Source organism: Pogona vitticeps, chromosome 3 (genome assembly GCF_051106095.1).
Source record: "Pogona vitticeps strain Pit_001003342236 chromosome 3, PviZW2.1, whole genome shotgun sequence".
In the NCBI taxonomy this organism is placed as follows: domain Eukaryota; kingdom Metazoa; phylum Chordata; class Lepidosauria; order Squamata; family Agamidae; genus Pogona; species Pogona vitticeps.
The window spans coordinates 159,936,844-159,962,305 of record NC_135785.1 but is presented as its reverse complement, the minus strand read 5'-3'; the positions used below and the strand labels follow the sequence as shown (position 1 = coordinate 159,962,305).

General features: G+C 39.4%; 1 protein-coding gene across 3 annotated transcripts in view; it reads right to left on the bottom strand.

Moving 5' to 3' along the window:
• CLYBL (citramalyl-CoA lyase) overlaps window positions 1-25,462 on the bottom strand; it is a 238,525-nt gene that overhangs the window by 95,418 nt on the left and 117,645 nt on the right. For all 3 annotated transcript variants that reach the window (XM_020801569.3, XM_072994652.2, XM_078391408.1), the window contains exon 2: window positions 1,950-2,139. In XM_020801569.3, the coding sequence (XP_020657228.3) occupies window positions 1,950-2,139 (190 nt within the window). The remainder of the gene's footprint in view (window positions 1-1,949; window positions 2,140-25,462) is intronic.

Genomic DNA, 25,462 nt, shown 5'->3' with positions numbered 1-25,462 from the left:
ACAATTCATTCTCTTCTTCTGAATATCCTTTAAGTTTCTTGCCCCATACAAAGTAGGCAAACTGAATATCCAGAAGGATCTCTGTTTTGTTCCTTTATTTAACAAGCACACACAAGCATATATATATATATATATATATATATATATATATATATATATGTGCGACAGCATTTCATCTACTGAATATCTAAAAAGCTTTAACTGTAACTTTAAAAGTTTAATTTTATATTTCAGAATTGAGCTATGAAAACTTAGTAGTGTTTCAAGCATTAAGCACTTAACAAATATCACAACAATATAGTAGCTAGGCTTTAAAAATCTCTCAGTTGAATCAGAACTATTTTAGTACAGTATAAGCAGCTACATAATCATATTGTGCATATTTCTATATAGTCATAGACATTTTTACCTCCCAGCAGAGTTACTCACAAGTTACGTGAGCAACAAAAGCTGCAAAACATCATGAAGTCTCACCTGTAAGTACCCAAAACATATCTCGGTGACCCTTGTAGCGCTATGATACATCCTTGCTATCACCAGTTCATTTCTTTGGGGCTTCTGCTTTGGTGAAGACCTTCTCTATCTTATTTCAAATTTTAAACATACTGTCTTGGAAGTCTATCCTTGGACAAGTGTTAGATTACTGGGTTTGGATACGGAGATTTTCCCAAGTCCTACTTACTATAACTATGGGTGCTTCCAAACTATTTGTGTAACCTCTGTTTTGGGAATCCCTGTCTTTTCTGAATTGATCCAATAAAAATGCAAGAGAAGGCAAACTACACAGATATCACTGATGTTGCATATATGCCACTTCTGGCTGCAGGAATTTAAACATTTGAATTCTTGTTCATGTTTTTAAAAAAAGCCTAACAACTTTCTGCACATTTTCAAACTAACATGTTGGGATGTGCACTAGGGTAGGCAAAAACACTGTTTCTGTTCTGGGTAGTAGAATGCAAGGGAAAAGGAACAGAGTTGGCGACAGGTGTGTCACAAGAGACGGCCCACTCAAAACACACTTGCACACCTCACCCACCCAACACTACACATACAGAGGTGTGTGTGTGTGTGTGTGTGTGTGTGTGTGTGTGTGAGAGAGAGAGAGAGAGAGAGAGAGAGAGTGAGTGAGAGAGAGAGAGAGAGAGAGAGAGATTGGAAACTCTTCAAGCACTTAAAAGGAGAAAGACAGCCTAATAAATAAATAAATAAATAAATAAATAAACAAACAAACAAACACACACACACACACACACACACACACACACACACACAACCTTGAATGTGAACAAGATCCACCACTGGGGTTGTTGCTTAATGGCTGAGGATAGTCCACAAGGCTATCAGAATACTGTCTTTTTTTCCATCCACTGAAATTGAATGAAAATGTACAACAAGTGCATGAAGGACCCCACCACCACCACCTCATGGTGAGGCTTCTGATCTACCGCAATGGCACCTCTGAAAGCCTGGAACCCCTGGCAGTGATCCTTGTAGCTTCCTGGTAATCTGTACCAACAGAACATCAGAGCAAACACTAGAAAGGAGAGGATGTTGTATAATAGTGGGAGAAAAACTCTCCTGATTAGAGTTCTCCTGCACTTTAGCATTATTGCAAGTCAGGGAAGAGATTCGGAATATTACTCTTAAACTATAATTTACAGAATATCTAAGCTAGCACAGCCCATGGCCATTCTGCACGGGGGGAATTCTAGCAGCTGTGGTCAAGTAATATTTCCAAACTTTGGATAGGTGGCAAAACAGGCACATTCCAATAGACACACATTTGCACAGACTGCTCGTGCTTTAAATTCTAGCAGTATTTGTAAAGGAAGCTAAGTGACGGGCAGGGCATACTGTGGCATGCCAGGCTTGCTTTCACTGTATCATAGTATAACTTACAGTAGCATAACTGTTACACATAACCCGAGGGAGAATGCACCACTTACCTTCCTATTGAGAGCAACACCATCTTCACAATCCAGCACTGCACAATCCACATTGAGTGATGGAATTTTTTGCATCTTCCTCTCATCATCTGCAGGCACATAGAGAACAGCTCTCCGGGGTATATAGCTGTGTGAACGTGTCAAGCAGTAATCAAGCTTAGGAACAGGTACAGGCAGAAGGGCGCACCTCCTACAAAAAGAGAAGGTACGGATCAATCTTCCAGCAGTGCTTGGTCTTCTTTTTCTAAAATGTTTGCAAGTGTTTTTTTTTTTATATTTTTAATTCAGGGTGAGAAACATGTTGCTAGACTATAGCTCCCATTACTCCCAACTATGGTGTACCATCTGCCAGAACAGACAGGAATTTCATTAAGTGTTTCCCACTGCAGCCTTACTGTGACTCAGAGGGCTGAGAACATGTGATATATATATCACTATCACCAAGAGAGAGATAAAGTTTCATTTTGAAGAAAAACATGTTAAAGTCATATTCCTAGCTGCAAGCAAACTGAGAACAAAGATCAACTCTCCCCAGTGTTCACTCAAAACAGGAGCACTTTGATATATTCTTCTATGTTTGTTTGTTTGTTTGTTTGTTTGTTTATTGCGCTTATATGCCGCCCATATAGACATTGTCTACTCTGGGCAGCTCACAACAAACAAGATAAAAACAGTCAATATATAGTAACAGTTTTATAGCAATATACTGTACAATGAAAACAATAGTTCAAAATGGGAAGAAGAAAATCAAGTAGTGCCTGGAGGGAATGCCTGTCTGAATAACCAGGTCTTAAGTTGGTTTTTAAAAATTTTTAACTTCTACCCCAAGTAAACAAGAGGTGAGCTCCATTTCCCTAGAGGGAATGAAAACAAACTCCACTTATCTAAAACTATGACTAAATAATTCCTACCCTCACCTTCAAAAATGGATCAATTGGACTGGACAAGTAAAGATTACAGTGGTGCCTCGCATTACGATGTTAATTCGTTGCAGCAAAATCGCTGTAGAACGAAAACATCGTAAAGCGATTTTAAAAAGCCCATAGAAATGCATTAAAACCCGATTAATGCGTTCCTATGGGCTTGAAACTCACCATCCAGCGAAGATCTTCCATAGCGCAGCCATTTTTGCTGCCTGTGCAGCGAGGAATCCATCCCAGAAAACAGTGGGCGGCCATTTTTTTTACCCGGTGGCCATTTTGAAACCGCTGATCAGCTGTGCGAAAATCTTCATTTTGCGATAATCGGTTAGCGAAGCAGGTAACCGATCATCGCAAAGTGAAAAAACCCCATAGGAAACATCGTTTTGCGATCATTGCGATCACAAAACTTCTTCGTTATGCGATTTCTTCGTTAAACGAAGCGCTCGTCTTGCGAGCCACCACTGTACACAACTGTGGGCACTGCTGTGCGACAAATTTGTAATTGGTACTGGTTTGACATTAGTGAGCTATGTTTTATTTCAGTTTATCCACATCACTAATGATTTAGTATCCATAGCACCACAGCCACATTCCACATAAATCTGAACCGTTGTTAGGGATGGAACATTAGATTTCAGTCTCCCTGCCCATTCCACTCATTACAAGGTGCCTCTTAGGAAACTACAATTCCCCTAATGCTTTGCAACCCTAGTCCTGCCCAGCCAGTTCCTCCTTTGTGGACAGCATCAGAACTGAGAAACAGGGATATTTTATCATTTAGGCAGCAGCTTTAAGTTACAGTGGTGCCTCACAAGACAAAAGAAATTTGTTCCGCGAGTAGCACTGTCTTGCGAAATTTTCGTCTTGCAAAAAGCAGCTTGCCATAAGAATGTATTGCAATGCATTCCTATGGGAAACTTCGCAAGACGAATGAATTATTTTCGTCTTGCAAGGCATTGGTCTTGCAAAAAAAATTGTCTTGCGAAGCACAGCCATAGAAGAAGCCATCATGTGAGTCACCAACACGATCGCAAAACGGTTTCATCTTGTGGATTTTTCGTCCTGCAAGGCGTTCGTCTTGCGAGGCACCACTGTATATCAAACACTGGAGAGGACTTAAAGGGCTGCTAAAGTCTTGGGAATTCTGGCTGGGGCAGTTTCAGCAGACATCTGGGTGCTGTGACAAAAAAAAATTACAAAAGTCCCATCCCTAACCACTAATCTGTAGCATTTTTTTATTAAGTAAAGGAGTGTACATCAATGGGTCCATATTTTGAGTGTGAATTGAGATCTTAGTCTGAGTATTATTGCTTGTGAAGATATAGCTTCAACTCTTTGGAAAGTTTTGTCTTCTTTTGGGACCTCCTCTGATTTCTGAAATATAGGAACCCATATATATCAATGCTCAGATAAGAAAATCTATCTTTATTGAAAACATCAGGTAATAAGATTTTTTTAAAGCTAATATATTAAGAAAGAACCTATAATATGTTGTCTTATATTTACTGTTCAAAGCAGACCAACTTCTTCCAATCAATTTAGCTAATTCATGGACCTTCTTGCCCCTCCTGTCTCCTCCCACTTCCAGAAGGAAGATTTCATTTCTCCCCCTCAAAAAACTATAGTACTTGAACACTGGCTTAAAACATGTTTGTCTTCTCCCCCTACTCCATGGATGGCCAGAGGAAGGAAGTTTTAATTTCCCAATGCCTCCATATCATTAAGTGATTATGGTGTTTGTTAAACCACTAATGATATGGGGGCACTGAAACCAGCTGGGAAATTCAAGCAGGAAGTTTGCTTTGGTTCGATCCCATCAATCACATATGCGAGAAATGAACCAAAATGTTCCCTAACCACACCTAAAAAAACAGTAGCCCCTAATAGGAACCAGAAACACTCTAGGGGTGGGCTGTTTTGAGCTGCCACTTATGTTGTTTGGTTACTGGCAAAAGAAGCAATCCAGCTGGCCACCACAGCAGACCAAACAGCACACAAATACCCATGTAGTCACCCCCTAAGACAATCACAATACCAATGCAGGATTCACCATTTAAATTTGTACCTTCAAGGGACAGGTTCTGCCTCTACAGTTTAGTACTCCCAGATGTACTGCCATGTTATATTGGTGTATTGCTTACTGATTTTCCCCAGGAGATACATTCCAAGATCATATATATATATATGTACCGTATTTCCATAGTTAAAACTAGTGCAACGCCAGCACCCATTCCTGGAGAGGTCTGATCTAGCCACAATGCCAAATGTCTTAGTTACATCCCAGCTGAATTACCATACATGAGATTGCCTTTGGAAAGTATTCAGAAACTTCAGTGGATCCAAAACACTGGGGACAGATTGTTAACTGGGTCTGTTACAGGGATCATGTCACCCACTCCTCCCCTTGCTCACTCAGTTACGGCAGTTCCACTGGCTGCTTATCTGGTTCCAGGCACAATTCAAAATGCTGAATATAAAACCCTAAACAGCTTAGATCCATGCTATGTCAAGAATAGTGTCTCCCCTTATGAACCTGCCCAGGTGTTAAGATTATTAGGGGAGACTTTTATCTTGGTTCCACCAGATTCACAGATGTGTTTGGTGGAGATATGGGAGAGGCCTTTCCTTCTCTGCCTTTTTAAGGAGAAAGGTGGGGAAAATATTTTAAATAAATAATCAATATTCCATCAACAGCTAGTACTACTTAGGTTTAGTCACAATACCACAATTTCTACTGTTCATATTACACTGCAATTTAATAAAACAAATAACATATTTATTTTGTAATGTTAATTGATTCAGGTAATTTTATATTTATTACACATGTGTAGTCCCACCACTTTGGTGTGTTTTGTATGACAGGACAGTGGCTTTTAGCATTTGACTTTAAAAACACACAATTAAAAAGTGCAAAAATTTAGTGACCAATAAGAAAATAATGTATTAGATCTAAATCCAGTTACTAGTCCCAACAGAGTGATGAATCAACACTTGTGTAAATCTCACTGATTCAGTGCTACAGTGCTTGGGACCAGCAAGTGAACATGGCTATTTTTTTAAAATTGTAACTATGATGGGAGCTAACCAAAAAGATGTTCAATTTGTGGTTTCTTTATTTGTCCTGAGAGTGTAAAATGGTATTACTTCTAGCTCTCCAAACTGTTAAAAGAGGCCAGCCTTACAAGCACCTTCATATCTTTGTTAGAAAAAGTAAACTTTCATATTTGAGTTATCAAGGATGGAGACCAGCTGGTCGCCAACATTTCTTTGTTTTCAATTTGTTGATATTATCCAAAACATCAATTTTTGTCTTCCACTATTTGCCTCAGTTTCTTAGACTAGCTTCCTGAAAATACCAGGTCAGGCAAAAATATATGAGTCACATCTTCAAGACCATTCACTTACTTTCTCTGCAATGTTCCAATCGTCCTTCAGTACCCCTTTATATTAGTTTTCACTCAGTAGTTCAAATGCCTATTTAGCTAGTTATTTGGTTCACTCAATTTAATTTTTTTTATACTAGTCTTTATTAGCTATGTACCGCTTTGCATCCTTTGTTGTTGTTATGTCAAGGCACCTCCGACTTATGGCAACCCTATGAATGAGTTATCTCCAAAATGTTTTGTCCTCAACAGCTCTGCTCAACTTTCTGACTTTCTTTAGGAAGCCAATACATCTCATATTTAGTCTTCCTCTTTCCCTGTTGTCCTCAATATTTCCCAACATTATAGTACAGTATTTTCCGGAGAATCTAGTCATATCAGATCGTGTTCAAAATATGACAGCCTCAGTTTCATCATTTTTGCTTCTAGAGACACTTCAGACTTGACTTTCTCTAGGACCCACTTCCTCCTCTTTCTGGAAGTCCAGGGAATCCACAAAGCTCTCCTCAAAATGAATCAGTATTTTTCCTGGCAATTTTCTTTATTCCCCAGAGCTCACACTCATACATGGTGATCAGGAATACAAGAGTCACTGGTGGCAAGATAGGACAGAAATGAGATGAAATGGAAAGTGATGAATAAAGAGGTTCCCAACATTCTGAACTGTTTCTCTTGTTATTCCTTGCATTTCCTTTGCGCCAGTTTCTGTTCCTTTTTGTCTTCCATGTTTGTGCTTGTTTCTAAATAAACATACATGATGCTTCATCTCCACAATAAGGGTTTAAGCTGTTTTGACACACACCAAAACTCTGCAGTCCAATGCCCAAAATTATCGGCCAAGTAAAGTTGAATTCTGTCACTAGTAGGAATGTTTCCTTGGTTTGGCATACTACAGGTTTGCTGCTTTTGTGTAATACTTTCTACTTCTGTCAGTCAGTGGTAAGTGCCTAGAAACTACAGTCCTTGAATACAAGAAATATTATTTCATTCCCAACCGCTTGCACCCAGATTTTCAGAGTTCACCACTGATAGTAAATTAGAAGACTCTATAATCTACATAATAATTTTCTGTAGTAAAAAGATCTACATTGTTGAGAATACCAACAAGTCCTGAGCATGCACAACTGAGTGATGAAAGAATCAGGCTATTCAAAACTGCCTTTCAGCATTTTATTGATACAATTGTAGAATAAACTGATTGCTGCTCACTAATAATCCCAGTTATCGGTCTAACATGTTAATCATTTTGTTCTGATAAATTGTTTCTTAGTGAATTAGCCCTCACCAATGGCTAAAATATCTCAGATCATGTCTAATTGAAGTCAAGAGCAGCTCTTGTCTGCATGTACATTTCAATTTACCTCTGGGGATAATGTTAATTGTATTTCCTTTATATGCTAGTGGAAGGAAAAAGCTACTTACTCAAAAAAGGGCTAAGTGTTCTCTTCTTTGCCTTTGTTCCCACAAGATGCTAAAGTCACTTCAAGAGGTACTTAATCCCATCATCCATGGTTACAATTGCCTTATAGCATCAGTCAAAAAGAACCTGAAGTAAATGCAGCTATATTGTGTAATTAAAAGAAACTCAGGTAGTTATTTGCCTGTGGCATGAGCATGGTCCAAATAAATAAAATGGCACTGCAGGGATCCTAAATACTGTAGTGTTTTAAATCTGGTCAACTACAAAATGGCCCAGATCAATAGGACAAATATGCAAAAAAAAAAGGGGGGGGAGGGGTGAGGTCGGCTCTCCTAGTGTGTATTGTAAAGCAAAAGAAAAGAAGAGGGACCTCTGAACGTTTGAAGTGACAAGAGTCCATATGAAAGGGAAATAACAATATCAAAAGAAAGAGTAGCAAGCTGATGTCTTAAAGAGGACCTCAATTCCTTTAAATTATTAAAAATTGTTGCAAGTGTTAAAAAAAATTAAAGAGGAATTATCTTTAAAACTTCCATTGAGGATACCCAATTTTTCAAAATACATCTCTTTTTCACTGTTAATAAGAATTTGGAATGTGCTCTTTGCTTGTCTGGGAATATTTCCTTAAAACATCGACCCACAGAAATTTGTTGCAAAATCACTGGTTTAAATGGTTAATGCGGGTGCCTATGGATGAAATTGTATGTTTGTTACCTAGATCGTTTCCATGAGGAGATGTAACTAAATAAAAGCAACAGAGTGGATTTATGAACCCCTATTTCAGCAGACACCAAATCATGTCAAGATTTGTATTACACAGCTTAAGCATGGATTTCTTGTTTTTTTTACTCCTATAGGCAAGATAGCTGCCTCAATATTTTTTTCAAAATGACAAATCCGTTCCTTTCTCCACCTAGAAATAACACCTTCATATTGTCGATTATAATGGAAAACTGAAAGAAGTAATGTTCTCAAGGTTCTTAAATCAGATTTTCTTTAAAAAGCAATTATGCTTTTATAAACATTGTTCAGCTCACGTAAGCAGTATGTAAGAATCAATCTGTAAATAAAGATGGATTGTGCTAAAATAAATGGCTGCAAAGAGCCTAGCCAGCCCAAAATATTTTGCTGCCTGAGATACAGGATAAGATAGCACCTGCTTTCACTGCATGCACATAAACTGATAGGAATCACAGTTAATTCTTAATTCCCCATTGACAACAGGATAGCATTCTCTAACAGCACATGTGGGTGTACTGGATTAGTTTAAAGGAGTACAGGATGGGCTATATGACACGCAACGTTCCATCCTCCAAGAAAGGAGAATAGCTAAATGGTTTCCCAAGAAATGGCCTAGAGGTTGCTACTATTCCTTGCCCAACCCTGAATACATTGGCTGAGGTATTTGCTTAAATTTGCCTAACACCATGTCTGGCCCAGATCTGCCTTTCTTCGTATCATGCCCTCCAAATCTGTTGGACTATAATTCCCATCCTCCCCATATTGACTCTATATGATAGCAGTTGTAGTCCAATGCAGCTGATTTGGGCAACAGTTTGGGGAAAGGCTGACTTAAATTAAAATAACAATTGTGGAATCCCACTAGGTACATACTACTACACCGGACACTGATGTAGAAGGGTGAAAACAGTAATGCTATGGGTTTCCCCATTTCCTTTTTAAAGAAATGTATAGTTATGAAAATGTTCGGCTTTCAAAAGGAGTAAAAGGGAATGTGTCCCAAAAGAAAGCAGTTACCTGCTGAAAAATCAAAAGTGGGGAGAGGAGGAAAGCATCCAAGTAATTAGATGCTAAAATAAATTACTTAATGTTAGGGAGATATGTAGAAACGGGAGAACTCATTTTTAAAGCATATATAACAAGGCAGAAGACTGCAAACACTGAAAAATTAGTACAAAATCAAAGATCCTATACAAAATCACTTATTCTTTGTGATATTCATGCCATCTCTGTGCATTTATTTCCCTGCTGTTGCTTCTTAGTTTCAGCTGGAACCCTAATGCCAAGGTTATTGGAACATTTAGTCCTCAATAATTACTTTACTTCTTATGGCCACAATGACATTAATTTAAAATAGAGGCAAATAAGAAAAATAGAAAACCTTTTCAGAAAATAAGGAACCTAAGAACAAATTGAAAAAGTAACTGACAAGAGCCTATGATAACAGATCTTAGCCATAAATACAGTTCTATTATATGTTAAATGGTTAACCAAGGTCACTCCACCTACCAGTCCTTTCAGTAACCTAGCAAGTAAACTGTCTCATTGGTGAAATCCCACTGCATAGCATACAATAAACTAGAGCAGACAGATTTGAATCAATGGAAATTATAGAGGAGTTGACTCAACAAATCCCCAGTACTGTAATTCAGTTGGCCTACTCTAGTTGTGGATTACTACATTAAGCAACAAGATGTCAGCCAGCAGGCAGAAAAATGCTTTCCATTTTGAGTCACCATTTGATTATGTCTGTGGTGGAGTATCAGTTTCCCCCCTTGGAACTGGAACTGCATATCCTTTTTAAATATCTGGTTTATGAATGTGGAATATTGTGTTTCTATACCCAGGATTAAAAAAGCCAGGAAATGGCCAAGAATTGCTGGAAATTGTCATGCCCGTGTTGCCAGCAAGAAAAAGGACGGCAAGCTTTACATAGCAAAGGGCAGCCTGAACGTTGACAAAACCAATGGCAGCAGTCAAGATGGTCTATAGAATACGGTACCTTCTTCTGCTTACTAGCATTCACACTTGGTAAAAAACAACTCTGACAACTGCTTTGTGTTTGGATGAGAAATGGTTAGCTGATTTATTTATTTTTTAAAGGACTCAGCTTCTGGGATTTTCCCTTGCACATTGTCATTTTAAATGGTAGTGGCACTGAGGGACTCATGTTCAACATCTTGACCATTAGTCTGTGGAGTTCCCCAGGGTTCCATGATTCCCCACACTATTTGACACATACATGAAAAACCTGAAAGAGGCTGTCCAGAATTCTGTGATCTGGCACCACCTGTGTGCTGATGACACTCAACTCCATCTCCTTTTTAAGTCTCTGGCAGTGAAGCCAGAGGTTGGGAGTCTTGATGGTCTGTAGGGTCTCCTCCAGTTATACAGTTCTAAGGTTGTTATTGTCTGTGCCTTGGATAGGTGTTTTTTCACCACTACAAAGCCATGCGCTCAGGGCCCCATGCTTTCTGTGCTGTAATCAATGGGCACAAATGGGGCCTATGACTGAACAGTGGCTTGGAGATGATCCTATATAAAAACAATGTGGATCAATGAGGATCTGTGCATCAAATCCAAGTTTTTGCACCACTGCAAAGCCATGTGCTGGGAAACCCATGTTTTCTGTGGTGTAGTCTGTGGTTACAGATGGGCCCTATGATTTGGGTTTTGGGGGTGATCCTATGTAAAAATAATGTGGATCCATGAGGATATGTGCATCCGATCCATGTTTTTGCACAACTGAAGGACCCACAATTTCTGTGTTTTAGTGTGAGGGCCTAGATGGGGCCTATGATTGGACAGTGGTTTGGAAATGATCCTATGTAAAAATCATGTGGATCTATGAGGATCCGTGCATTATCTCCATGTTTTGGTACCACTGCAAAGCCATGCACTGAAGGACCCATGATTTCTGTGGTGTAGTCCGTGGATGCAAATAGGATCTATGATCTGACAGTGGTTTAGGGAGGATAACATTTAAAAATCATATGGAATCATGTGGATCCATAAACTGTGTAAAATTATTCATGAGTAAACTGGGTAAAACGTCCTTTGAAATCATTCAAAGCCACAAGGGGAAAAAAACAATAAATTCACAGCTTAAATGAGTGAGCTGCTGTATATTACTGTCTATTTCAATCTGGTTTCAGGCCTAGCTATGGGACACAGATAGCTTTGGTCACTTTGGTGGATGACCCACACCGGAAATTAGACAGGGGGAGTGTGTCCCTGGTGGTTCTGCTGGACCTCGCACTGGCTTTCAATACCACCGACCACGGTATCCTTCTCGGCCATCTCTCTGGGATGGGACTCAGAGGCACGGTTTTATAGTGGCTCCAGTCTTTCCTGGAGGGGAGAACTCAGAAGGTGGTGCTGGGTGACAACTGCTCAACGCCCTGGCCATTGGCCTGTGACATTCCTCAGGGTTCTGTCACCTTTTTAAAATCTAAATGAAACCGCTGGGAGAGGTTGTATGGAATTTTGGAGTTCGACGTCACCAGTATGTGGATGACACTCAACTATATCTCTCCTTTCCACCTAATTCCAGGGAAGCTGTCTTGACTCTAAACCAGTGTGTGGCATCAGTAATGGGCTGGATGAAGGCAAACAAACTGAAACTTAATCCAGGCAAGAGTAAGGTGCTCCTGGTTAGTCGGAAGGTAGATGAGGGAATAGAGATATTACTTGTGCTGGATGGGGTTACACTCTCCCTGGAGATTCAGCTCCGCAGCTTGGGTGTACTCCTGGATTCATCCCTAAGCTTGGATGCCCAAGTCTCAGCGGTGGCCAGGAGTGCATTTGCACAGCTAAAGCTGGTGCGCCAGCTACGCCCATTCCTTGAGATGTCGGATCTGGCTACAGTGACACATGCCTTAGTTACATCCCGTTTGGATTACTGTAACATGCTCTGTGTGGGGCTGCCTTTGACGACGGTTCAGAAACTTCAGCTGGTGCAAAATTATGCAGCCAGATTTCTGAGGATGCTAGCTTGCAGCTATTATCAGTAGCTCCCGGGCTGCAGTCCTCAGATGCTGCTGGTCTACTACTCCAGTTATTCCTGATAATTGACATTGCTGACTGGGGGTGACAGTGATTCTAGTTCAACATCTGACCCTGAGAAACATTGTCTTCAATCACCTAGGACGGTGGTTCTGTCTATATCATAGAATTGCTCAGCAATGATTCTCTGTATGTTTTCTAATTGATTTATGACCAGGAAAGGACCCCATGGTCTGGTTCTCCCTTGATTCTGTCTTTCATTAACACCTCCCCCTTTTTTTGGAATGCACTGTAATCCTTTTTAATGTATGTAATACATGTTGTTGTTGTTTAGTTGTTTAGTCGTGTCCGACTCTTTGTGACCCCATGGACCAGAGCACACCAGGCCCTCCTGTCTTCCACTGCCTCCCGGAGTTTGGTCAGATTCATGTTGGTAGCTTCGATGACACTGTCCAACCATCTCGTCCTCTGTCGTCCCCTTCTCCTCTTGCCTTCACACTTTCCCTACATACATATACATAAAACATATACATGTGTTGTATAAATGGATATTCACATGGAAAAAAGTACAGATAACAATCCATAGCTACATGTTAAAAACAGTTTCCCCCCACAAAGATCATTTTCAAAGTAAAAGCAAGGAAATCAAATTGTGCCCAGTTCACAGACCCATCAAAGCCCATCCATGGATTACCTGGAGGTTCATGGACCACAGGTTAAGAATCTCTGACCTATGCAGAGTCTTTGTTAAATAGCTAGCCTTCAGTACAGTGGGTGACTCCAGCCTTCTGATACCTGGAAATTAAAATCAGTCTGTGTGTTTCATCTGAATCTGAAAGCATATGGCATTTCCTTAAGTAATTAATTATAGATATAACAGTAGCTACAAGCCAGGCCAGCTAAATACTATTCTTTAAGACAACATACTGTGCTTCTAACAATCAACCATAAGATAGCCGTCAGTTCAACACCTTTTTAGGAGCTTCCACTGGTGGTTGGCTGGCTGCACCGCCAAAAGCAGGATACTGTACTAGACAGTCCTTAGTGCAATCAGTAATTCATATACGTACCTTTATTGGTGTTATTTTATATAACAACAGTGATATTCTCACACTGTTACTAGAAAACATTCTTTCCATTTTTAAAAAAACTAAACAAGCCTTGGAGTTAGTTAAATCTATTCAGTAACCCTCTGTACCCAAGAACTACGCAGCACATAAAATAATTATCAATATCTACATATATTTAATAAAATATCATTTTATCTGTAGTACAGTGTAACATTATCTTAACAAGTCCCTGAGGCTGTTACATTCTCAATTAGCAATCAAAAAGAACCTTCCCCCTTTATTTTTGTCCCAAGAGTCAGACTTTTACTACAATTACTTTCCAGAGCTTTTAATTATACAAATGGAAAATCATATGCAAGTCATATTAACTAGAAAAGGATGATGTGATATCCCATGAGTTTACTACAAATTTCACACTTTGCTGACTCTTTACAGAAATCTTTTAATAATTATTACAGACATAATAATCAAATCAACTACAGACTTAGGCTCCCAAATTGTTCCCCAATAGAATTATATGAAGACAGATGCTTGAGATCATCTTATATTTCCACTGCATGAAAACACAAAAGCAAACACACACACACACACACACACACGCACACAGAGAGAGAGAGAGAGAGAGAGAGAGAGAGAGAGAGAGAGAGAGAGAGAGAGAGAGAGAGATATTACACATGTAACAATGTGGTTCCAGGAGGAGCAAGCCTCATGACTGGTTAGAAAGCCCCTGAGAACATAAGTCATGTCATCTTCAAAATAACCCTTCTCTAAATAGTTTCACAAACATTGGCAGACATCCTATAAAGCAGATCACTAGTTTTACCCCCTTTTAGCTCATGAAGCTGACAAAATAAGGGTGGCAGGTTGTAATTTTATGACTGAATAAAGATTTGAACCAGAGACTTTCATGTTTATAATTCCTAGATTCCAACAAATTGGCTGAAACAATAGCAATACTGAAACATGCTTAACTGTTTTGCAATATAATAGCCTAACTCCAGCTGCTCAGACATGACGTCTGGACTCTTAAATGTATCTTCTCTGTGGTGTACACTACCTCATGCCACAAAGCCAACATATGGCTCAGAATCAATGCAATTTACAAGAAGACCAGAGTACCAAAGAGACAGCTTACTCCAAAACATTGCACTGTAAACCTTCCACAATTCCTCATTCCAATTCCATGCTGGGTGGGGCCAATGGGAGTTATGGGCCAAAAACATCTTGGGAGCTAAAGGTTGCCTACGCTGGCCTACAATAATAAAGGTAAACACAGCTTCACTCCTCAACCTCCACTGCCATCTCAATTAGCAATTTTAAAACCACAACTGTCTTTCAGACCAAGAACTATTTACAATAATACAGTAAATGCAAATTTTTGTGGATGAGATGTAATTTTAAATATATAATTAAACAAGTGTAGTGGCCACCTTGCACCCAACAGCCATTTTTGAGTCACGTTACAAAGTACATATGCCCATTTATCCACCCGGTTGGAGTTTCTTATCTGTCTTTTACAGGTACCATTAACCTGTGTGGCTATGATTGCTACCGTCCACATTCATTTGGGTGACAGTGCAACACAATGAAGCCAACTGAGACTGGCTCTAAATATTAAGAACCCAAGTTTGTGCTGTTCCCAGCAGGTTCTGGCTTCCTGCATCTTCTCTCTTTCCTCTTTTAATCTCCTCTCATTCCTCCCATCCCTTTTAAAACCTATGGGCAGAATCAGAACATCAGCATCTTCCAAGACTACATTTGCTGCACTATCCCGTTCCCATTTTTCTTCCTTGAAAAACAGATTTCCAAAGCCAACCATCTTTTTTTCCCTTTAAATATTTCACAGAGACTGACAGAGAAAACCGGAGCACATTGCCCTGAAGGTATGCAAAATTGTCCGTGAAAATGAGAAAGGTTAATCCAGAGGCTCCAGAGAGCAGGAGCATTTTAGGCACTTGCTGTCATTAATTCAATATGGGAATGGGCAGCAAGGGAGAAGAAAAAAGGCACCAGAACACAGAGTGACTGAGGAAGGACACAGAGTGCTTCTTCTTTGTTGCTGCGTATTTACAACTTTTCCTTCCTTCATTCCTTCCTAGATCTTGAGCATTACTTAGAAGTAAGTTGCACGACTGCAACCTGTGGCAAGAATCCAAACAAATTACTGTATGCCACTAATTTAGCTCACTCAAGATGCTCTGACTTATTTGCAAGAACCAGCCCAGACTGTTGACAATTGAAGGAAGTTGCAAAAAAAAAACTTGCAGTCCAAAAGGGGAAAGCAAAGCTTGGGAAAGATTCTTTTTTAGACTGGCCAAGATAGTTGGGAGATTCTGGGAGCTGTTTCTTTAAAAAACATAAATTTCTCTATGCTCTGGGGGGGGGACAAAAACCCCACAAGGGCTGCTGTGCTTAAAGCAGTCATATAGTGACCTCAAAAATGTTTTTGACTATAACATCTGTCACAGACATAGCTCATGCAAAATGGGTAATCCGCAGGACGATGACTTTTTGCGATCGTTATAGTGATTCACAAAACTGTTTTTCTATGAGGGATTTCGCTGGACGATGATTTGGTCCGTGCTTTACAGACTGTTTTTTCGCAAAACAATGATTTTTACAGCTGATCGGCACGTCTGTTTTTCACAAGACAGTGATTTTACAGCTGATCGGCGCTTCGCAAAATGGCTTCCCTATGGGTGATTTTTGCTGGACAATGACGATTTTTCCCCATTGGAAAGCATTAAACAGATTTCACTGCATTCGAATGGGGAAACGCTTTTCGCAAGACTATGTTTTCGCAAAACAGCGATTTCAATGGAACGAATTAGCATCGTTTTGCGGGGCACCACTGTATATAACTTTGGCTAAACTTTTGTCAAGACCATTTGCCATAAACATAGCTCATTCATGATTTATATACTGTATTTAGTATATATATTTAATGTACAGGCATTGCTTCCCATCCAGATCAATAGTCAGATTGGTTTGGAAACAATCAGTAGCAGTAATCTATATATTCTTTATACTCATTCGAAGTCTAGAGTAACATAGGTAAGAATGGTTTAATATAGTTAGGCATAAGGGTTAGGTATAAGGAATAGGGATTTAGACTGTAGGCCAAATAGACAGATAATCTAAATTAATGCGACTTGACAAGTATCAAAAAGGGGGAAATGTTGTAGAAAAGAAAAAGATATTTAAATGAATGTACATATTGCTTTATATTCTACATAATAACAACAAAAAGTAATTTGGATGAGATTTATACTACTTGCAAAAATACTTTTAAAATTGACTTTGTAGCATTGAAGGTTGCTGAGGCTGGCAGGAGGGAAACCTCTGAATGTACTTTCTGTAACAGGGAATCACAGTCAAATCTATTTTAATATGTTTCTTATACAGTACATTATACATATGGGGGTCAGTGGGTAAAATGTTGCTTTTGCATACAGATTAAATGCCTTGTGCAAACGCCTATGAAAGATATCTTACTAAATCTGTTCAAAGTCCAAATTGTTTAATTGCTTAATTAATTTTCATATCACTTTGTAATCCATGTTATCTAAGGAAGCAGATAGTAATCCACAAATTTCACACTGAAAAACATCTGTTAATCTTAAAAGTGCCATAATACTTTTGTGGTTTTTTGTTTTTATTTTTGACATAAATAACACAGATTAGAATTTTTTTAAAAAAAGGAATAGGCAAATTAAATGCCAACAGTCAACCGTTTAGTTTGTACATAGAAGAATATCTGAAGCTTTACCACCCTCTTTATTTACAATTATTTGTTTATTATTTACTATTGTTGACTTATGGCAGCCTCATGAACTAATTACCCCCAAACATCCTATCATTGTCTTTTTCTTTTTCTAGTATTATTCTCTTTTCAAGCGAGTCTTGTCCTCTCATGACATGTCCAAAGTATGATAGCCTTTGTTTAGGCATTTTGCATCTAGGGAGAGTTCAGGTTTGAATTATTTGCTTTCATGTATTACTTGACAGCCATTATTCTGCACAATGGAATGATGTCATAATCAGAGGTAGACTGCCTTTTTAAAATTTTTGGGTGCATGTACCTTGTATACAATGAGGCAAAGTCATGTGTGCTCCAAAATTAAAAAAAAAAAGTGATCTTTAATTAGGGCCAATCTGACACAGATGCTGCTGTTGTTCTCTTTGCTCATGGGAAGTCGCCCAAGAGGATAATGGCTATTATTTCCTACTATTATTCTTATTATTTCATACTACTATCACTATAGTTTTGTCACTTTCCACCAATAAAGTAGTGCATTTTTATACCTTTTGTTATATAAGTGTATGTTATAGCATGCACTTTACATTTTGAGACATTTCAACTTCTTTGGTTGTCATAGCCAAATCATCCCCATGTCATTTCCATCTATAGAAAGCTGACAAATTTGGACTGTCTCCATTTGTTCCCAAATGGTGTCATTTTAGCAACCTGAGGCAGCCTGTGCCTTATGTTTATTTTTATTTCTCTCAGCCACACGTCTTGGACTACAAATACATGGAAGCCAAACTACTAAAGAATAGCTAGATTATCACTTATAATTGGACTTTGTGGGTATAAAATTGAAGTGTATTGTGACTCCACCATTGATGCAGAATCAGAGAATGTGTCCAGTGTGCCAGGCTTAGGTCAAATTTTAATTGATGAATTTCAGTTATTGAGACCTGAGGATGTGGACTGGGTGCTTGGATCTGTCTGGTTTACCACCACTCCTCTCGACCCTTGCCCATCTTGGCTAATTGGGAAATCTGCCAGGTGGATTCGTACATGGGTCCAGGAAGCCGTCAACGCCTCCTCGAGAGAGGGAGTGGTCCCTACCGCCTTAAAAGAGACAGTGATTCAACCACTCCTTAAAAAGCCTAATCTGGACCCAGGCCCAGTGGCTAACTATCGGCCAGTGCTGAATCTCCCTTATTTGGGCAAGGTGTTGGAGCAGGTGGTGGCCGAGCAACTCCAGGCGCTGCTGGATGAAATGGATTTTCTAGATCCATTTCAATCAGGTTTCAGGTCAGGTTTCGGCATGGAGACTGCTTTGGTCAGCCTGTATGATGACCTTTGCCGGGAGGGAGACAGGAGGAGTGTGACCATGTTGATATTCCTGGATCTCTCAGCAGTGTTCGACACCATCAACCATGGTGCCTTTCTGGATAGATTAGCTGGGTTGGGAGTTGGGGGCACCATTTTACGGTGGTTCCGCTCCTTTCTGTCTGATTGTGTCCAGAAGGTGGTGCTGGGGGACAATGGCTCAGCCCCATGGCGGTTATGCCATGGGGTTCCTCAGGGCTCAATATTGTCCCCCATGCTGTTCAACATCTACATGAAACCGTTGGGAGAGGTCATCAGGAGGTTTGGGCTGAGGAGTCAGCAATATGCTGATGACACTCAGCTCTACCTCTCATTTTCCACCAATCCAGGTGAGGCAGTCTCTAAACTGAACTTGTGTCTGGACCTGATAATGGACTTTATGGGGGTTAATAAATTGAAGCTTAGTCCAAACAAGACTGAAGTGCTGTTAGCGGGTGGTTTGTCAAGAAGTTTAAAGGGCCATTTGAATGGGGTTTCACTCCTCTGAAAGACAGGGTCCGCAGCCTGGGGGTGCTCCTGGACCCTGGTCTGGCCCTGGAAGCCCAGGTGGACTCAGTGGCCAGGGGTGCCTTCCTACAACTGTGGAAACTGTTCCAGCTGCAGCCCTACCTGGACGAATGGAGCCTCATGACAGTCACACATGCACTGGTAACAACCCATTTAGACTACTGCAATGCGCTTTACATGAGGCTGCCTTTGAAGATGATCCGGCAACTACAGCTAGTTCAGAATCGAGCTGCGCAACTGGTGAGTGGAGGAGCCATGAGAGACCATATTCAGCCGATTCTGGCCAGGTTACACTGGCTACCAGTTGTTGCCCAGGCCCAATTCAAAGTCCTTGTCTTGACATATAAACGGCTTGGGCCCTGGATACCCGAAGAACCGCCTCCTTCCATATGAAACTACCCGGCCACTGAGATGTAGCCAGAAGGCCCTCCTGAAAGAGCCGTCCCTCAGTGAGGTGAGAGGGATGGGCTGTAGGTGGAGGGCCTTTTCGGCATCTGCCCCTGGTCTTTGGAATGCCCTCCCAAACGACATCCGACTGGTGCCGACGTTACTGACATTTCGGTGCCAGATTAAAACTTTCCTGTTCTGGAAGTTTTTTAATTGAAGGTTTAATTGAAGGTTTTAATTTTAATTTTAATTGATAGTTATGGATCTAGATTGTTTTTGTAGATTGTTTTTGTTTTTGTTTTAACTGTATTGGTTTTTAGTGTGTTTAATTGATTTGTTTTAATTGATGTTGGAAGCCACCCGGAGACTCTTGTGGAGTGCGGGTGGCATACAAGTCGAATGGATAAACAAACAAACAAACAAACAAACAAACAAACAAACAAACAAATAAATAAACAAACAAACAAACAAACAAATAAATAAATAAATAAATAAATAAATAAATAAATAAATGTATATTAGAATTTTCCATGATGGTTTTTTTCCCTTGCCTATCAAACACTGTGGCATTATTACCTTCTCTGAAGATACAGAATTCTGCCCAAGCATTATGACTTCCCATGACAATAGCATCTGCAAGTGTAATTTTGTCCTTTTAACCTTTTCCAAGCCCTATTCACAAGTCTGAATCATACAAACATAGAGTTATACAGCTGGAAGGGGACCCAAATGTCTCTGTGTCCAGGAACTCTGCAGCTAAAGCATTCCTGCCAGATGAAGATTTAACCTCTGTTTGAATGCAGGCATGGACAAGAAGGAGTCTGTAGGGTTGGAAAAGGTCAGTGTTCACAGAGGTGGTGGTTGTCTGAATTCTTAGGAGGGAAAAAGCCTCAGTAAAAGGGAAGGAACCCCTAAAGAACCTGAGGACTGAACATGCTCATTATCCATATAATTCTGCCAGACCTGGGGGAGTGGGGAGTTGAAAACCAATGGAAATGGAATAGAATGGAGCCATTAAGGCATGGCTGGCTGGCTGAAACAGAAGTATTCCATGTGACAATATTCTGTTGCAGGATCCACTTGTTTGTATTTTATCAAGGCAAGAGAAAGTCATCATCAGAAACTCTCCCCGGGTCTAGATAGAGTTCTTGTGGACAGCCCTTCCCTCCACTCTCAGGGCTGAGACCATGGGCAGAGAGGAAGTACAAAGCAGTCATTCCATGGTGTATCAATCCACAGAATGCAGTCAAACCATATTATTATTGAGGCCAACAAAAACAACATAAAATAGTGAGAAGTAGTGAACACATAAGGTTGATAAATAAAATAGATGGTGTGGATTGGGAAAGATGGCTTGATGCTGAAGTCACAGAGTTTGACTTTAGCTGTGGTCTCAAGATGGGAGCATGAAAGGAGATGACAGACATGACTACATCAGATGGCAGTAATGTAACACAAGTTTTAAGCTGTATTAAAGAATGCCGAAGACAGATAGTACAGAAAAGTATACAATGGTTTATTTCCTTGCTCCCATTATTGAAAATACAAAATACAGCAACTACCAGAATTTTCTTCCACAGGTGGGTTGAGAGTGCTGGGATGCCTCTGACTGTTTCCATTCGTGGGCAAAACATACACTTTCAGTTCGTCTTGGTTGCCATCCTGGAAATTTACACACTTGAAGTGTGTGTATAAGCTCTGATAAGCAAGTTGGGGTTTTTTTGCAAACAAATTGTACAGTCTTTTCTTTTAACCAGTTCTCACAGGAGAGGCTATCATTTCAACATCTCTTCTGTGATGCTGCTGCCACTAACAAGGTCTTGACCAACTTCCATGAAAGGATTACCAAACTCTACAAAGACTTCCCTCGCACTTTTGGCATGAACTTAAGTTGAAATTACTTGGACTGTTCATGGCATCGCAGGCATCTGTTACTGATTTTATGCCACTATCCAAATCCTCAGGAAGGTAGCACCTTTTAAGACCACTCTCCACCTGCAGCATAACCGTCTGAGGGATTCTGTCAGATTCCCGGCCCCACCTTTGCATCTGATTAGTGTTGTTTTGTTCACACACTGTTGAGACTAGGATGCAACTTTTATTGACTTTAGAGCCACCTTTGATTCAATCTCAAGGAATATTCTATGAGCTAAATTAAGAGGTTCTACTATTGACAAACACCTCTTATTTTTGATTAGAGCTCTACATAAAAATACTACAATATGAGTTAAAACCAACTCACAAGTCCATCTTACAGCTCCTATTAAGACTGAGAAAGGGGCAAAAACAGGGATGTATATTTGCTCCCCTGTTATTCAACCTTTATATAAATGATCTAGCAACTCATTTAAAACTTCCAGAACATCATCCCCCTAAATAACTGGCAAGTAAACATATTGCTACACTGTTGAATGTGGGCGATACCGTGCTTCTCTCAAGGACACCGATAGGACTTAAAAGAACACTTTCTAAATATTGTCAACAATACCAATTGGAGATAAATTATGATAAAACAAAGGTCATATCCTTTGCTAATAGACCAAAGAGGCATACCTGGTATTTAAATCAAGTCCACATTGAACAGGTACAACAATACAAATATTTGGGTGTTATTTTTCAGGCAAATGGGAAGAAAACCTTGCATATAAAGTATGTGGTATCTAATGCACAAAAAAGTGCTAGTGCAATACAAAAATTCTTTTGGACCAAAGGGGGGCGAAATATGACAGCAGCCATCAAACTATTTATGGCAAAATCTTTGTGCTCCTTTGTAGGAAACAGACCCAGGATGGAAAAGCTTCAAACTAAATTTTTAAAAGCCAATACTATTGCTGCCAACCAATGCATCAAATGCAATGGTTCGTCTGGAAACAGGACTAGTAACTACAGAGGCTAGACTTTGATAATTGTCCTGTCATACTGGTTAAAATTAAACCACACTAACTCTGGGCTCGCCCATTTGATATTAAAGGACAACACTGTCTCCCCGTGGATGGAACTGTTGGAGAACAAATTGGAGTACTACGGATTCCCACATCAGTGTCTGATGTCTATGAGTTATGACCAAGGCAAAACTCTGATCAAACAAAGGATCTTAGACATAGAAAGGCAGCATGATCTGATATCATCGGTATCAATAGAAACACATAAATGCCTTACGTAAGCGAACTTGAAAATTCTGAAAGTAGAAGGGCGTTTATGCTAATCCGTATGGACATGTTGCCTTCTGCCATCTTGGAGGGCAGATATAAGAAAATACCATATTTGAATTGTCTGTGTGTATGCGGGGAAGGAAGAGACCTTGGAGAATGTACTCTTGGACTGCAACATTTACAAACAGATTTGGGAAAGCTACAGACGTTGCTAGAAGATAAGGTTCTACAACTTACAATGTGGCCAAATTTGGCCGGCTAGCCATCAAGCTAAGGCAAGTTTGGATTAATTAAACAGATAAAGACCCCATTGAGTAGCATATGGTGACTAAGGCCATTTAGGCTAGCAAAGGCCCCTCAGGTCACTAAAGGATGACAGTATAAAAATAGAGTTCCTCTCTATTTCATAAGAGTCATTTGTATATATACTATATATTTTAAATTCTAGCTATATTGGAACTTGTTATATATGGCTATGAAGATGCTATTTTATTGACTTGTTATTGGTTTTGTGTATTGATTCAATGTTTCAATGGCCTTTGGCTAAAATTTGAATAAAATTCAATTCACATACTGGGACTCAACATATTGCTGAGGAGTGGCAATTAGTTTTATGGACAATAACTGATCAGAGTTGATTGCTATCAGGTTAGGTAAAGATTTTGGTCTTTCCTACAAGTCCTTCAGATGAAATCATGGCTACTGTATATAGTTATGAAGATCAATGGGGGAGAAGTGGAATCTTTCTCTAGGCTGTCATGATAAAGACAGAGTTGTAACTCCTGTCCTCTGAAGATGCCAGCCACAGCGACTGGTGAAATGTTAGGAAGAAAAACCTCCAGAACACGGCCAAACAACCCAAAAAACCCACAACAACCATCGGATCCCGGCTGTGAAAGCCTTCGAGAATACATAATAAAGATTAATTATCTTCTTTAAGCAGAAAAGACAACAAGGCTTTAAAGTTGAAGCAGAAGCACATAATCAACTACTGACATTGTGGGGCTCTGCTTAGATAGTATGTTAGTTCTAGGGCATCCCAAATCACTACTATTTAGATCTTGACAAAGGATGCACAATTATTCATTTCTATATATATTTCTTCTCATTTTCATCCTCTAGAATGGATTCTTTGGCTACAAACACACTCTGGTTAACACTGTTTAATTCAGTTCCAGAGGGCTATGATATTCATTATAGCACACCTTACAAGGAATTGCAGAAAGTATTTCTTATATCCTCTTTTTCTATAGAAAACGAGTATCCAAAATGGTTAAAATTTTATAATAAAACAGAAATCACCAGAGCTATATACAGTAGATGCTAACAAATATTTTTGTTTAGACTTAAATATTCTTCAAAACATTTAAATATGCACAAATTGATTTATTGAGCTAAAATAACCCCACAGAAATAAAAGTGAATATACATTCTCACATATATGTAAAGATGTAAATAAGGGAAATGATCAATCATAGTTTTTATGTGGCTGCACTATTAGAATAAGGGTATTTTTTCTGAGATGACTCTGCATGCAAAAGTGACCATAAAACTGTTATCTGTTATGCTGAAAAAACTATTACAAATGCAATATACAGTATGTTACATATATAATAGCAATATAATAGCTGGTGAGTGGTGAGGCCGCTAGGAAACACATCAAGCCGAGTCAGATTAAATTACATTGGTTACCAGTTGCTGCCTGGGCCCAATTCAAAGTGCTTGTTTTGACATATAAAGCCCTAAACAGCTTCGGCCCTGGATACCTGAAGGACCGCCTCCTTCCATATGAGCCTACCCAGCAAAGATCTTGCCAGGGGGCCCTTTTGAAAGAGCCGTGCCTCAAGGAGGTAAGAGGGAGTGCTTGTAGTCAAAGGGTCTTTTCAGCAGCGGCCCCCAGACTACGGAATGCCCTTCCGACTGAGATTTGTCTAGTGCTGGGGCTGATGACATTTCAGCGCCAGGTCAAAACCTTCCTGGTCCAGAAGGCTTTTAATTGAAATAATATCAACTGTGGGTCCTGATGGCAATTTTTAGAGTATCTATTTTAATTGTATTTTAATTGTGTTATCTTTTTATTTTATTTTAATTGTTGTAAGCCGCCCATAGACCTGTGGGTAGAGTGGGCTGCATGTAAGATAAATAAATAAATAAATAAATAAATAAATAAATAAATAAATAAATAAATAAATAAATAAATAAATAAAAGAAAAAACTATTACAAAATAGTATTGCAAACTCTTTTCTGATTTGGCATCACAAGAAAATTGTTATGCAACTTAATAAACTAACAAGTATATACGGAAAACACTGTATACATTTGGAGGAAAAGAGCCAGAAGAAATGAAGCATGAAAGGGTAATTTCAAAGAACTGTGGTGAATAGCATAAGGAAACAAAGCCATTACACACATATATAGGTACAAGCATGCATATACACACTAAAGGATGTACATACGTATGTGTGCATCTGTAAGACAGAGACAGACAGGCAAATAGTCAGGCCTGTAGGGACTCATCCTTAGGATTATCTGAATTGCTACCACAATGCCGTCATTAACTTAACAAATCTGCTATGTAACGGCTTCCCAGTTGTCTTGATACTGAAACATATAATTAATTAATAAGAATACAAGATAACATAACAATTGCAACATGCAATGTCGCAGGAACAATATGTGGGGGAACTGGGCACTCAGCTTTTACTATGTCACTCTTTAAGTTCAATGGCATTTAATCCTAGACAAGCGTGTATAAACTATATGCATTTTCCCAAGAGTAATCACTAAGACTTCCTTTAGAGT